Genomic DNA, 16,509 nt, shown 5'->3' on the forward strand with positions numbered 1-16,509 from the left:
GAGAGCAGAGTTGCAGCAGAAGTGGTGGAGCCGTACACCATGGACGAGGATGGCTAGCAGTCCTACTGCACCGTCTGCTGCGATGGCACCCAGGAGCTGCTGCTGTGTAGCAACGCCAGCTGCTGCAGGTACTTCTGTGTGGAATACTTGGAGGTCCTGGCAGGGCAAAATACCCCGGCCAAGGCAAAAGAGCAAGAGCCCTGGAGCTGTTACATGTGTCAACCACAGAAGTGCTACGGGGTGTTACAGCACTGACCAGACTGGAATGTACAGCTGCAAGACTTCTTCACCAGCGACAAAGGACAGGAATATGATGCACCTAAAATCTAAAAAGGCCCACACATTTCCCAGAGGCAGTACCCTTGATAACAGAACGCCAATGATTGCATTGGCTACTTGGATCACAGCAGCCCCCACGGGAGACTTGCCCACAACAGCAGCGGTGACGGTGAGCTGAGCGGGTGCCATGCTTGCCATGGTATGGTGTCTGCATGGGTAACTCAGGAAAAAAGGCGTGAAATGATTGTTTGGCGTTGCTTTCACGGACGGAGGGGCGACTGACGACATGTACCCCAAACCACCCACGACAATGTTTTTGCCCCATCAGGCATTGGGAGCTTAACCCAGAATGCCAATGAGTGGCGGAGACTGCGGGAACTGTGGGATAGCTACCCACAGTGCACCGCTCCATAAGTTGATGCTAGCCACAGTAGTGAGGATGCACTCTGCCGACTTAATGCACTTAGTGTGGACATATGCAATCGACTGTATAAAATGTAATTCTAAAAATCGACTTCTATAAAATCAACCTAATTTGGTAGTGTAGACATACCCTCAAATACCACCAGGCTAGATACAGTATAGAAGCATCCACAGCCATGACCTTGGAAGGTGGAGTTCAGAGATCTCACTGCTACATCATTTCCAAGCCTTCTCATAAACTGACCCTGATGGTCCCCTCTTAGGGGGGATAGTTCCTCCATAGTGGGGGCCTGGATGACCTCTCTTTCTGACAGCAGGCTGTGGCTTCCGAGATCTCGTGTACCACTTTGTTAATGGTAATGATACTGGGAGAGCATCTTTTATCCAAAGCACTTTCCAGATGGCACACAACAGTCAAGTCACCCACCTCCACCCCAGCACATTCAGCCCCAGCCTGGGATGGCAGCAGCACACGTCGTTCTTGTTGTTAGTTGTATTACAGCAGAGCCAGGAACAGAATCTAGGTCGTCTTACTCCCAGTCTGGTGCCCTATCTACTGGGCCACACGGACTCTGCTCACTCCATGTTCTCTACCCAGCTCTCCTAGGAGGGATGAGAAAGGGAAATGGGAGATTTCTGAGGGACACCCTCCAAAAACCAGTTCCAAAATCCAGTTTTAAAACCAGAGAGGGTATTCTCAATTAAGCCAGGATCCAGGTCAGCACAAATGAGGCTGCAGTCTCATGCTCAGGAGCCCAAAGAGATCAAATCCCTTTGCACTCCTGGGCTTTCCACCATCAAAGACCAAGCTAACAGGCTTGCCTTGTAATAATAAATTTTATTGGTAAGAGACGTCTGGCACTATTGCTTCTCTTTCGGTAAAGCCTCTGCTCTCAGTTCAGATACACAACACAGCTCCACAGCGCAGCCCCATCCACCAGCATTACTTTCCCATTTCTTAAGCGACTGCGACCACCACAAACAATAAATACTGTACAAGGGAACCAAACATTACCATGCTAGGGATGGATGAACCAGCTCAAATGAAAACCTGCCTTGATCCTTCCTCCCCTGCCCCTCCCAACACAAGCCTTTGAGTTTTGAAAATTCCAGTCGTATTTGGAAAGCAACTAAAGGCATCCTGGTTTCCATACCCTCTCTTCTCTCCCATTTTTGCTGGGCACAGGAGTGCCAAAAATGCCACAGGAAAGGCTGCTGTGGGCTTCCTCCAGGAGACGGTGAGCACCTGGAATTTGCAGCCTGCAAGGTTCACAGCAGCATCTGAACCATGTGGTTGTATCTCGGCTCTGAGCTATTTGAGGTTCGCCCATCCCTATCAAACACAAACAATAGAGCGAGAAGAAAGTCAGCAAATGTGTCTGGCTCCTTACAATCCGGCTGTGAACAGGGACCCAAACTATGCAGCACTCACCACCATTTCTGTTTAAAATGTAACTAACCCACTCAGCAATATACAACTTAACACAACTGAACAATATCAGTAACAACACATACATTTTAAATAAAGTGCTTTATTGCAAGTCAGAATGCAGGAGAATCCCCCTTTATGCAATTTCGTAGGAGTAAAAGAAATATATATATATTATATATATAAACAATATAATTAAGGGAGGTGGAGACAAAGAACTCTAATAATTGTGGCTCAACAATCTGTTTATTAGGATATAAAAATAAACCTTTGTCCAAACATCTGCTCTTCCTAGCGTAGCTCAATAAAGCTTCCTGGGTGGGTAAGGTGCTTGCGTGAGGAGCAGCACTGCTTCTTGCCCCTCGTATTTCTATTCTTGTCTATGTTTCCTGAAGTCCTCAACCAGGGAGGCAGAATAGCAACTCAGCATCCCAGGAGGCTTCAACAGCAATCCCTTCCTGTGAAAGTTCCCACCAGCCCCCTGATAGGAAATGTGTGTGTTACAGGAATTATAGCATCATTTCTGGGATTATGCAGGTTGATAAATTCAGACTAACCATGAGTAAAGATGTTATTAACATGCAACGGACCTTATTATAAGGAGGTCACTTATTCAGTGGCATCTTAGCCTAGGGAAGAAGCTGGAGAACATCCCGAAGCCCTCATCTCAGAAGGGATTTATGTGAAGACCCCGCCGAGGAGGGTGTGTACCTTTTTGAAAGGTAGCAAGGTTTAAAAGGACATGTTTTTAAGAAGCAGATAGACTGTGTACTGACGCTAAAAAGATTCCTCCCATTACATTAGATCAAGAGTCCTCTGAAGTGGGCCAATGGCATTTGATGTGCAAGAGGCAATAAGAAGAGAGACTGGTGAATGACAAGGGATAATGTGCTTTTCCTTTCACCAATGACTGACAACCTCACCCGCCCATTCATCTGCTTCACACACAAATGTCTCCAAGTCTTCTTCCATGCTGCCCCTTACACACAGAATGCTGTCCCAGAACTGATCCATCGACCACTGCCCTCACCTCCTTACGACCCACTTCTGTCACAAAGTCGATAAGAGACCAGCCAACAAGCGATGGTTTAAAGGACAGGGAGAATATAGCTGGCCCTTCATTTATCTACCGTTAATGTCTTTTTGTCTCTAGCTCTCACCCCACCTTTCATATGTCACTTGTCAGCGTAGCCTGTAAGTTCTCTGGGGTAGGTCTGGATATAGGTCTGAAGTGTGCTCATCACAATGGGGCTCCCATGCTAATCGGGGTCTGTGCATGTCAAGGAACTATAATTATTAAACAATAATAATCCAATATGTGGCAGCTTGGCAAATCCACTGGTTTGTGTTTCATTAGTGACAGCGTCCCATGTGGTGACTGATGACCTGAACACAATGGTCCAGAAGTGAAAGGTTCAACGATTACAAGAAGGATCAAAGAGAGAGAGCTGACAGACTGGATGCTCCCTGACCCTGGAGAAAGATACTGGGACAATGAGAGAAACAATGCACAGTGATCAGCTATACAGACCTTCTGCCAATGAAGGGTTTTATCCTGACTGATCGATATTCTGCAGCAAAGTCTGATTAACCAGCTGTGCTTGTTGGAATCTTAGTGTGGCCATGATCCTATTCTTTGTCAGATTCCCTTGATTTTCTCTTTATTTCCTCTGCCAGATAAATGTTGTTTTATTCAGAATGATCTGAACTGCTGCCTGTTGGGTTAAGCTGCTGGGTGCCCAGGAATAAAGACCCCCAGGGAGGCAGCAGAAGAGACATTTGAGTCTTGGCTCTTGGTCAAAACCATGGGAATGTTGGGTGCTGGAAGCTACCATAGGCCAACATGGACCTGGGGAGAGCTGGAAAACCAGGGCAAGGCACCAAGCCATGTGAGTAGGCATTCTGGAGACACCCAAGATAACCACTAGGATGGCACCCATGCAATGGGGGTCAATGAGAGCAGCAGACTATGAGCTAAAGAAACAATTATTCTGTGCATTTTCTCCTACTTCGTATCCATTTTGCATTAGTCAAATCCCAGTTCTCCCTGGCCTGCAGTCAGCTGAGTTTGGACAAGCCAGCTCTGCCTCCTTACACTTCTGTCTTGCTATCAGATTGCCACCACTGGAAATGACACCACTCTGGATGTAGGGCAAGTAATTACCCTGCACTCCTAGTGGGTAGACTCTCTGTGACAGCTTTAGGGTCAGGAAAACAGAGTTCCTTCAATTCTCGGCAGTGGGGGGTATGATGGACGGAGAAAATAAAGTACTGAGCATTTGGAGGTCTTTCCTCCCCAGCTACTTGGGTCAGATCTGGGGATTAAACCACTTGACACGGTTCTTTTGTCATAGGAGATGAACGTCTCACCTTGTCCCTGATGTTACCTTGTCCAATTTGTGTCCGTGTATTTTTTTTACAGTTTTAAGGAGGTGGGTGGCACAGCTCTTGGGACCTACCAGCGTATGGTTCACCCCACTATACTCACTCCTAGAGTAGATCCTGGGCAGGAATGGATTGAAACAGGACTCACGAGCCCTGCGGCTCATGGACAGAGGGTGCCTAGGCAGAGCAGTGAACCTGAAGCAGAGGGACAGAACATATATGAGCCATACCTGCTGGTTCCCTAATGAGGTGGGGTTGGGCTGCCTCATTTCAGGGGGTTGGGCAGAAGATACCATTTGGGAAGGAAGTGACATTTCTGCCCCCCAGTGGTGAGTGGTTTATTCCCATCACCTATTTGGACCCCACACCCCTCGTAAGATGCTGGGCCTGGGGCTCTCCCGAGGAATGACATTTGCCATTTCCCTAGGGGGCCACTAGATGTTGCTATTGCCACACTGTGACCCAGCACACCATGCACTTGTCAGTCAGCAGTGGGCAAGGCACAAGAACCTTAAGGGGATGGGTCATACCTCAGCTCCCCCAAATAATCCACAGGAACTGGCCACAGGATGGGCTTCAGCCACAAGAGAACATCCCCAGCAGCAGAGAGGTCCATGAGAGGCTTGTGGGCTCTGGTCGGCGAGTTCTCAATCGAGGTGACAGGAGGGTGAAGCATGCACCTTTGGCTGGGTCCTATGTTGCTTCTCGCCCCAGTAGGATGGGAACCTTGGATTGGAATCAATGACCATACCCCAAGAGCCTGGAAATGAAAACATGCTGAGGGCAAGGGCGGGGAGTGACTATCCAGGACACCAGCGCCTCCCACTCAGCAGCTGCTGCTCTTCCAGACATTCTCCACTCCCTATTGCTGCTAGAAGAAAGGGATAAAGCTCGGGAGATGGCTGGGCAGGCAGGAACGCAGGGGAATGGACTAGTAGATAACAGGGGACAATGGGGAGAGAGGGAGAGGGGACCTGGCCCTGAAGGTGCCCAGAGAGAAACAGAGCAGATGCCAATCTGCTCTTTCTAACCACATGCCAAGTTGCAGGGAGTGGCCTAGTCCATCACACTCGCTCTTCCCCAGCGCAGGGGCGGGGGGGGGGGAAATGGAGACACACTGGCTAAGGCTGCAGCCTCTCCAGGGGAAAAACCCAGCAATGGTGCAAGCATCACATGCAGGAGTCTAGCTCCCATCTCCACATGGTCTTACAGTGTCAAAACCAGTGGTCAGCCCCTGGGGCAAAAGCCCTGGTCACAGCTGGTCACCCTGGCAGGGTCTGGGCTTGCAGAGAGATCCCTCTGACTTGGGTGCTTTCTGCAATCGTTGTGAAGACACAAACAGCAGGACTGTCTCCCACACTCTGCAGAGCTGGGGAAGAGAGTGGGTGGATACCATCTGATGGAAAGACACTCCTCAACACTGCAACGCACCAGGAGAGCTGACCTGCCAGGGAGATCCAGGTGTCCGTATAGGCTGCTGATGCGACTTCTACCAATCCCCTCATCCCATTCCCTTTGAAGTGAGGACAAGGTGTTAAACACAGATATTGGATCATTTCCTTTTCCTTCCTCTCTGGGTGGAGACCAGTTCTTGTTTGTCCCTATTTGCCCCTGGCCCTGGCAGCAGGTGTACCTTATTATTCTCAATAGCTCTGTGAAGAGGGCATGTTTTCACATAGCTCCCAGCACCAGCATCACTACCCCATTCCCCAGCCACAAGAGCCAAGGGAACACCACGTGGGCCTTTCCCAGTCTCTTTCTTTCCAAGTCTGGACTGTAAGATCCAGGGGAGACCCCACCCTGTACTCCTCACGAGGAGCCCTCTCCTGGGAGGATCCATCCCCAGGTTTTAGAGGAGACCCAGGACCTGCTAAGGCAGGCGTTTATACAGTTGCCTGATCGGATGTCTCTGATAAAGCTGCTAACTCTTTGCCTTAACAGCAAGTTTTGATTGGTGTATTAAACTCCACCAGCCCAGCTGCAACACGAAGCAAACAGAAGCCAAGAATGTTTCACCATAAACCCCTGAGCTCCTTGTGAGACTGCAATTAACACTTCATAGAAAAGTAACAGGAGCTGTGCCCTTTCCCTTTAGGCACCCCCACCCTCAGAGACCGCTGCTTGCCATTGCCTCTAGCTGTCACCCGCATGGATCCTGTCTATCCACAGAGAAGTAGCTGGAGTGAGAACAGCACCCCCGGGACCAATCAGGCAGCAAGGATCACCTGGGCCCCTTGGAAACTGGAAAGGAACTGGGATGCCACTGTGAAAAGATAGATTTAAAACCAATCCCTGTGGTTGGCACTGACAGGGAGCTTGCGTGTAAGGCCAAGCGCTCTGCCTCTCCCCCGGACTGCTTTGTTTCCAAGGGAGTGACAAGCAGGGGACGACTCCAGAGCCTCTGTGGCCTGCGGGCCCTCACTGCAGTGGAGAGAGAGACAGGCCCCCTGGTGCTCCTGGAGTGTTACGTGGTAGACCTGCCACATCCTGCTCCCCCATCACTCAGCCAAGCTCTGCTAGTACTCCTTGGCCTCCTGCAGCTGGGAGAGGTACTCCTCCTCAGTGGGGTTATCAGCGCACTGCTGCCCATTGTTGGGGGGCCGAACAGCATGGTACCGGCTCCAGTCCCCCTTGCACAGAATCCAAGGCAGCATGTCCACCTTGTAGTGCAGCTCCGGGGAGAACTCCGTGCTGATGAGGTTGGGGGCACCAGCCCCCTTGCCCCGGGTGATGAGCTTTGTGTGCTCGTCGTAGCAGCAGTGCTGGGCGGCCAGCGTGGTGCTGTCCAAGGAGAGCATGGAGCGCAGGCAGAAGCGGGCCGTGGGCTTGTAGATGTCCAGCCGCTCCTTGGGCCCACTGGCATCCCGCCAGCGGAAGTTCTTGCCCTGGCCCTCGTCCCGCAGATTCACAGCGCTGTAAACAGCCTCCAATGGGTAGGAGCAGGGGCAGCTGGGCAAATCCGTCAGCACCTTGCTCAGATACTTGGTGAGGAAGTCGCTCCTGCAGTTCAGCCACTTCTCACAGCTGTCCACATCTGGAGAAGAGAAACAAGGGCCAGGGGGAGTATAAGCAACCTCCCCACCCAGTGGGTACCTCTCTGAGGTCCAGCCACAGCCCTGGGAATGGAGTTACACCACAACAGCTGGGCTAACAATCACCATAGCCTCCATGGAGGAGCTGGTACCAGGGGAGGAGATTGCCAGCGACAACAACCCCTGTGCTTGAGGGCAACAGCTGATCAAGAGATGGGAATCAGAAAAGAATCTCTCTCCATGGGATACTGTTGCACAGCAAGGTGCTTAATGTGGGCTCTGCATAATCTCTAAGCATCCAGCACCAGCCACTGTTGGAGACAGGCTACCAGAGCAGCTGGGCCATTGATCTGTTTCAGGAAGGCACATGGCAGAGCGAAATCATCAACAGGAACATGATGCAGTCATGGGTCGTGTCCACACCGCTGCAGTCAGTGCAGATGGGACCTTACCCATGCCTATAATCTTTGTTAAAGCTTCACACTGTCTCAAAGTTCAACATGTCTCAGGGACTTGGGTTAGGTTCTGTCTTCACTGCATAATGGAACCAGACTGTAACCAGGCTGTGAAACCACTGTGCTGTAACTGGGCTTCCCAACATGAGTGTAGCTGTAGCATGGACAAGGGCCATAGACTCATATGACTGTGAAAGCACCTAGGTGTGTGGAGCATTAAATCTCAATCTTGCTTCAGGGTGGGACTTCCACTGGGGCATTTCTACCCTTCCCATTATGAAGCCACTCTTGAGTGGAATGCCTAGCCCATGCCAGCACCCTCTATCAGAACAGCGTGCCTGGCACATGCTAATGCCTAGGTCCCTACGTGGAGAGGGCTGACAACATTTCATGCCTGTGTGGATATTTCAGTGAAGTCCACCAAAACCTGGACCCGTTGGCAGAACACTCCCATCCAGGTAGCAGCATCTCCTCTTTGGGGTGCTGCACCATGAAATCCCTTAGGAGCTGCCAGGGCCCTAATGTACAGAGGAGAAATGTGCTGACCTGAGTTGAACATCTCTGTGGTGTTCTCACCCTCAAATGGCGTCTCGTCAGTGGTGAAGACCATCTCCCCATCTGCTCCTTCGGAGATAAAACATACAAGCAAATAGCCAAGATGAACCTCGCAGAGGTAATGAATCCCTTTCCAGGGATGGGCCAGCGGTCCTGGCTGGGCTTGGGCATCAGACCCTTGTATTTCTGCCTGCCCCCTCCCTACCTTCACGGTGGCCTACCCCTATGCACAGAAGACCAACGGGATGGTACTGCAAAGAGGATAACACAAAGGGAGTGTAAGATCGCTGGTTGTGATGGATCCTGATGGTTGGAACCAGCTCTCACTAAACTTCCAATGAGGATTTCAGGCTTCATATGTAACAGAGTTTTGAAGGTAGACAGCAGATCTATGATCCATGGGCTACTTACGGCTGATTATGGAATGACAAGCCACGTCCTCTCTTCATGATGGAAAGAACCAGCCATTTTTACTGGCTCAGATCAAAAAATTGAAAACTATTACCCCTTCAAGCACTAGCCAGTATCCAAACAGAGGACAAGAGAAGCTGAGTGTTTTAAGGGTTTAGGAGGCAGGCCAAGGACCACAGAGGGATTTGGCCTATGGGTTTCTTTTCTGGGGTGAGTCCCACCTAGATCCCTTCATCATGTTAGAAAGGGAAAAAGTTCTCCCTGCCCTGTGGAGATGGAAAATTCCTCAAGTGACCCTCCTGCCCCGAGCCGGGAATCCATACCTCCCCCCTAGCAGAAACAGGATCTTGCTGTGGGAAGGCCCCACTGGGCACATGAGTTTGAGAAACGGCCCCCTAAGGCATTAGGGGAGGCAGAGAAGTGGCTCTGTCTGGAGCATGAAGTGTACAATAGGAGGGGAGAGGCTCACCAGGGCAGCGATACAGGTCGCAGGTTCTCGACTCAGTGGCTGTGCAGGCATAGCCACAGGACCGGGTTCTTTTCTGGTTGCCGCTACCACAGGTCACGCTGCAGGGGGACCAAGAGCTCCACTCCTCTTCATCTTCATAGTCTGGGGACAGCAAGAGAAGGACAAAGCATGAAAGTCCTTGTGCAAAGCCCAGATGGGAATGAAGCCTGGAGCTGCTCTGGACTACCCTGCTGGCTTCCTTCTACCTACATCACCCTGCTCCTAGCTCCCCCAGTCCTGCCCTCCTGAGCTGGTCTCTAAAGGGGAGCTGGTTAGAGCTCAGGAGAGAACTTGAACAGATTCACAGATTTTTAAAGTTGAAGTCATCTAGTTTGATCTCCTGTATATCAGCAGCCACAGAACTTCACCCGGCTATCCCTGCACTGAGCCCAATAAGAAACATAAGAGCAGCCATACTGGGTCAGACCAAAGGTCCATCTAGCCCAGTATCCTGTCTTCCAGCCGTGACCAATGCCAGGTGCCCCCGAGGGAATGAACAGAACAGGTAATCATCCAGTGATCCACCCCCAATGCCCATTTCCAGCTTCTGGCAAACAGGGTAGGGACACCATCCCTGCCCATCCTGGCGAATAGCCATTGATGGACCTATCCTCCAGGAATTTATCTAGTTCTTTTTTGAACCCTGTTGTAATCTTGGCTTTGGCCAAGCACAATAGTTTGTGCTTGGCCACAGCATATTTTTCAGAGAGGCATCCAGTCTTGATCTGAAGATACCAAAAAATGGAGAATCCATCACTTCCCTGCGTAGTTTGTTCCAGGGGTAATCACCCCCCACTGTTAAAAATGTGTTCCTTGTTTCTATATGGAATTTATTTAGTTTCAACTTCCAGTCATCAGTTCATATGATGTCTTTCTCTGCTAGACTGAAGAGCTCTTAAGGACCTTGTATTTCCTCCTTGTGAAGAGACTTCTACCCTGTAATCAAGTCACTTCAATCTTCTTTTTGATGAGCTAACCTGATCGAGCTCTTTAATCACTCACTACAGGCATTTTCTGCAGCCCTCAAATCACTTTTGTGACACTCTTCTACACCCTCTCCAATTTATCAATATCCTTTTTAAAAATCTGGACACCAGAACTGAATGCAGTATTGGTCTCACCAATGCTGTACATAGAAGCAAAATCACCTCCCCACTCCTACACACTGCTGCTGTTTATACAGTCCAGGGTCGCGTTAGTCCTCTTCACTGGGAGCTTGCACACCATGACCCATCAATCCACTTCAGAGTCAATCCTTTCCAGGATACAGTCCCCCATTCTGTACGTACACCCTGCATTCCTTGATCCTAGATGTATGACTTTGAATTTGGCTGTATTAAAAGGCATTTTGTTTGAATGGGCCCAGCCGACCAGGTGATCCAGATCACTCTGTGTGACTGCCGAGTCCTCATCATTAATTACCACTCTGCCAATCTTTGTGTCACCCGCAAAGTACATCAGCAGTGATTTTATATTTCCTTCCAGACCATTGATGAAAATGTTGAATAGCATTGCGTGTAGAACCGATCCCTGCAGAACCACTGGAAACCCCTCCATTCAATGATGATTTCCCATTGGCCCAATGTGAGAGGGTGAGAGCTCATGCATATGGTAAGTACCTTGAGGAACTGCTCACAGCACAGCAGTGAGCCCTGGAGAGGCACATCTGATTCCTCTCAGTGCCCCACTTGGCTAGTTCTGGAGGGAGCTGCGTCCAGTCCCCACCGGGGAGTGGGGGAGAAGTGGAAACACCAGGGGACCCTGAACCTTCCCTGAAGTGCCCCCTTCTTCCCCTTTTCTAATTGCTCAGGCTTTTTCATGGATGCCACTCCTGACAAACCCAGGTCGGGGCAGCAGCAGGTGGCTGCACCTGCCCTTGCTGGCACCCTTCTCAGGCTGTGCTTCCTGGGAACAGAATTCAGGCGTCCTGACTCCCAGTCTTAGCCACTAGACCAGTTGTTCCCAAACTTTTGTACTGGTGACCCCTTTCTCTTAGCAAGTCTCTGAGTGCGACCCCCCTTATATTTAACACCATTATAAATGCTGGAGGCAATGCAGGGTTTGGGGTGGAGGCTGACAGCTCGCGATCCCCCATGTAATAACCTCGTGTCCTCCTCAGGGGTCCCAACCCTCAGTTTGAGAACCCCTGCACTAGACCATTCTCCTTCCCAGAACCAGGAACAGAACCAGAGCCCTAATTCCCACCTTGGCACGCTCTCTCTCAGAGCTGAGAACAGAACCCTGGAGTCGTGGTGCCCAGTCTTCTTGCGCTAACCATTACACCAGGGTTCAAATTCATTCAGTGGGGAGGGACGCATTCCATGCTTATTGATGGTCCATGGGCTGGATATACATTTAGGACTGCACAGTCCCCTATCCACAACCACCTCCCACTGATGGTAGTGGAGGTTTGCACAGGATCAAGGTTAGAATACAGCCTTGCTGTCGTAACTCATCTTTCAGGTCATTTATTATTTGTTCACTACCTTAATGCCACATCCAGTCTTGCTCACTTCATTCCCACCCCCTGCCCCATTCTATCTGTCAGAGCCATCAGCCATAAAATAGTTAATGCTGACACTGAAGAGTCATAGAGTCACAACCGTTAAGTCCAGAAGGGGCCTCTAGTCTGACCTCCTGCACAACACAGGCCAGAGAACCTTGCCCCCTCATTTCTGCATGGAGCCCATAACTGCTGTTTGAGCTACAGCATATCTTCTGGAAAGGCAGCCAATCTTCATTTAAAGCCTTCAAGTGCCGAAGAACCCACCATATCCCTAGGTAAGTTGTTCCAATGGCTACTTACCTGTATGATTAAAAATCTGTATCTTATTTCTAGTCTGAATATACGTACTCATTAGGCTTTAGCATTAGCAATCCAATCAGCTGGGAATTCAGTTCACACCTCTGAGTTATTTATCTAGGCTGTCTGCAGACTCAGGCAGACTTCACTGTTTTGGTTCCATTTGGAAAGTTTCCTTCACAACCATAGGGGCTAGAAACTTCCTTTTTTTTTTTTTTTTAAACACAAAAGCTGAGATTTATGCAAATCCATCAAGCTGCCATCTGTCTGACATCCCTGCACTGGAACAGGCTGCCCTGTGGATGCACCCAATGCCTTTAATAGGAATCCAGCCCCTCGTGGGCAGGGAGGTGGTCACTGCAGAATTCGGAGGCATCTGCTGAGGGGAAGGGGATGACTCACCATAATTATATTTTTCCTTGAAGATCCAGTTCTTCTGACTCGGCCACCTCTGGTCCCAGTCACCTCCCACTCCGCTCAGCACTGTCTCCTCCTCTTCCTCATATTCTGCTGTATAATCTTCCTCCTCCTCCTCTCTGTCCAAGCTGTCATCCTCGTCCTCCTCCTCTTCCTCAGTGGGATCCGTATACTCCCAGAAGAGGGGCCAGAAGAGGTCCTTGTGGGACAACCACTCAGAGGAGGTCAGGGACCAGTCATTGCTGGTCTCCTTCAGCAAATCCATCTCTATCTCAGCCTGGGGATCATCCACCACCTCGATGGTTACCTGGGAAGCCAGACACAAGGCAAGGCGATAAGGGAGGGACCAGCACTGAAGCCAGGGCTCCTGCCTGACTCAGTTGCCGGGGACTCCCTTAAAGGGCAACAAAGGATTTTCCTGTTGGTCCAATAGCTCCCTACTCAGGATCTAGACATTCCAACTAGTTTCCTGCTTTGGCCGGGTTGTGCTATGCTACAGGATACAGTGCCGGGCCCTGCTAGACTCCTCCCACAGCTGATGGCGCCAATGTGTCATTAAAAAAACCTGACATCCCAGAGTCTGGAGGCAGCGAGAGGCACATTGTATAAAACAAGAACAACCCAGGAGACCAGGGGAGATGCAGGTTTGGTAAACAGTTTGTGAAGCACACTGAGGTGCCAGAGACAGGCAGGGGGGGTCAAGCAACATAATCCTCCAGGAATAGAAACAGCACCCGCACACTGAGAGAGGAGGCAGTTTAGTAATGGGATGGGTGCTACGAAGTAAGATCTCCCTGGAGATTAGCTAGGCCCTTGCTCTGGGAATGGAAAGTAGCAGGACCAGCATTGTGATGATTGGGTGGGCTGAAACTCCAGCCACACTCCTAGAGAGGCCAAGATTATTTTCTGGCTTAAATCACTAGAGCAGTGAGTTTGGTGGATCTCAACCTAGTTGCAAGCAGACATTCCTCCACAGTACAAAACTCAGCCTGGCACAGCTGGTAGGAGGGACCCAGGACTCGAATAGCAGGGGTTGCTGCAAGAAACAATTGAGGTACATTGGCAGAGGTGCGTGTGGGTAGGCCAGGGCTGGACTAGCAGGGGGTGTTGCAGGTCAGTCAGGAGACATGTTTTGGGGGTGCCTAGCCCAGCGAGGCAGGGTTGGGGAAAATCTCTCCTGACTGCAGAGGGCCAGTGCATAGGCTAGAACTCTTAGAAATGCAGTGCTTGTATCCCCTTAGGAAACAGTCCATGAACCCATCCTTGCTGTAAAGGGAGGAGTTCTATAAAAGAAGCGAGAGGGGCCAGGAGTACAGAGAATCCTGACCGAGCTGATCTGGAATTTACATGCCAGCATCTCCTGTCCTAAATGGGTGTGGCTTATATGTGCCTGAGGATTATTTGCCAAAATATATCGTATCAGCCTTGCAGAGTCTAGGAAATGGGGCCCCCACACAAAAGGTTTCCAATTAGGAGATCAAACAAGGCCAGAGAGAAAACATCTGGTTAATTGACCCCACCCTGCAGTTTGTCTGTGGCACTCCCCAGGCCTGGGTCCAGTTCCAGTCTGCCATAGTGCCCTCCCCCTGACATTCTCAGCACCCTGCACACATGCTGACGGCCAGGCCCAGCTAAGGCAGCAATCAGGCCCTTTAGGGATGAAGAGGAAATGGAGATCAGAGCAATTCTGGATCCTGGAGGTATTACCCCTCTGCCCAACGAAGTCCCCACAGGGCCCCCAGTCCTGCAGCACATCGAGGGAGTGTTCCTGATCAGATCCTTCCCCAGTGGATTTTGTGCCAGCTCTGTACAGGCAGGGGGAGGGTTAGGAGACTTTGTCAATAGGCTCCCCACAATACAAGGTAAACCATGGTAGTGGTTTGCTTCCCATTGCTCCTATGTGCTGGGAGTTTATTTTGGCCTCTCTTCCCCAAGACTCTGGGAAAAATGTATCACCCCAGCCCCTTATATTGCATGGTTTCAGTAAATTGGTGACTTGGATTGGGCAAACTGGGCCAGGCAACATAAGAACCGACCCAAATGGAACCTTTGTTCAGTTTCAGCCTGGAGTCAGGTCCCTTCTCTCATCCATTCCAGACCCACCAACCTCTCCACTCAGATTCCTTCCCACCCGTAAGGATGGGGAGCTATAGCAGATCTCAGTGCCTCCCTGCTGGAGCTTGGGTGTAACAGTCACTGAAAATCTGCCACTGCTTCCCCATTAGTTTGGCCTGAAATGTACAGTGAGCCCATGAGCATGAGCTTCTTAGAGCGAGGGAGTTCCTGTCAGATGTGGTGATATGCGCCAGGAAGTGCCACACCACTCCCCCCTGGCCTCTGCAAGGCACTTTACCCTAAAAACTGTTGGCGACAGAGCAAGCTGTGGTGGAATCAACAGCACTGGCGATAACCCAGGCTGAGACCAGCTGTCTGGGATGGTGTATAGATAATGAAATCAATCCTGTCATGGTGCAGAGGAACGGGTTTGCGGGCCCTTCTGGTCCCTACCGCACGGCAGATGGACGGGGCCCTCGGCCCAATCAGGTCGTCCCCCGGCCCCTCAAGTGCTTCTACGCTTGCATAATCCAGCCACATTGTTTTTTTGCTCCTGCCCAAAGTGCCCTTGCCCAGCCAGTGACAGAGACTTGTGCTCCTACCTGTATGTTTGGGTTCTGGGCACTCAGGTCAACGTTGGCCAACCCTGGCAGGTTCTGTAAGTCCAGCACAAAGGGTGTGCTCTCCTCCTTGCTAGCGCCACCAGGCCAGAGTGGCACTGGCTGGTTCCTTGCAGCCCGCTGGGACGACCATCGGCGTTTGTGCCGGCGAGGTGCAGCCTGCCCGCTTCGCCTCAGGCTCCGAACCTTGTTGGACTGTGGCATTTCCTCTTCCTGCGTCACACGGGTGCCAGATGAAGTGGAGACCTGGCAATGAAAGAGGCAGCGATGACAGTTCCAACCCTACCCTGACCATCTCCACAGCTACCATTCAGGATTCACTCCACTACATCCTCACACCAGGGACAGGGCAGGAGAGCAGGCACTATGGAGGTGAGCAGCTGCTTGCAAATGCCAAGGAACAGGTCCTCAAAACATGCCTACTAAGAACCAACGCAAGGCTGATCGACCCACTATCTCCCTATTCCTCCAAGTGTGGTCTGAGACAGCAAACAGGCCATACAAGCAAAGAACATATTGACTGCTACACTAGATCTGGCCACCAGCGTATCTATTCCACTCTCCTCACACACACCCCTGCAGCACCCAATCGGAGCAATTGCCTATCTAGTCCAATATCCTTGCCACTCTGGAGCAGAGCAATGACTCTGTATGATGTCTGGCATTTCCCTGCTTTCTGCCACATCAGAAACCAATCCAGTATTTGCACCTCTCTGCTATAACACTGTCCCATCTAATCTGGCATTTTGATTTCCCTGCCCATACCAGACCAGTTTGCTAGTCCACCTTGATTGGTATCCTCACTTCTGACAATGTCAGAGACCAAATTCTTTGGAGGAAGGACAAAAATCTATAATTCACTTGCCTAGCTGGTCAATATTTTACATGGAGGAAAAATTCCAAAATGCCCCCCACCATGATCAGCCGCTGCAAACAATCAATTTTCACCCTGAGGCACGAGATTTGATAACTTTTAGCTGGAAAATGATAAATCCAAAGATTATTAATGGTCACAAAGTCACCCAGCCCAACACTCATGTGTGGTGAATTAAACTGAGGCGAAACTTCCCCAAGATAACCCGGCCATGTAAAAACTATTTACTAGTATCAGAGAAAACAATTTATTTGAAGTTGGTC

At 50.4% G+C, this 16,509-nt stretch overlaps 1 protein-coding gene across 2 annotated transcripts in view; it reads right to left on the bottom strand.

The window, feature by feature from the left end:
- Window positions 1–2,331: 2,331 nt before the first annotated feature.
- Window positions 2,332–16,509, bottom strand: part of ISM2 (isthmin 2) — a 51,141-nt gene continuing 36,963 nt past the window's right edge. For both annotated transcript variants that reach the window (XM_074956008.1, XM_074956009.1), the window contains exons 2-6: window positions 15,355–15,618; window positions 12,683–13,004; window positions 9,439–9,579; window positions 8,550–8,627; window positions 2,332–7,550 (exon numbers count right to left, since the gene is read on the bottom strand). In XM_074956008.1, coding sequence (XP_074812109.1) covers window positions 7,033–7,550; window positions 8,550–8,627; window positions 9,439–9,579; window positions 12,683–13,004; window positions 15,355–15,618 — 1,323 coding nt within the window. In that variant the 3' untranslated portion in view covers window positions 2,332–7,032. The remainder of the gene's footprint in view (window positions 7,551–8,549; window positions 8,628–9,438; window positions 9,580–12,682; window positions 13,005–15,354; window positions 15,619–16,509) is intronic.

This window comes from Natator depressus, chromosome 6, assembly GCF_965152275.1.
Source record: "Natator depressus isolate rNatDep1 chromosome 6, rNatDep2.hap1, whole genome shotgun sequence".
NCBI classification, from domain to species: Eukaryota; Metazoa; Chordata; order Testudines; family Cheloniidae; genus Natator; species Natator depressus.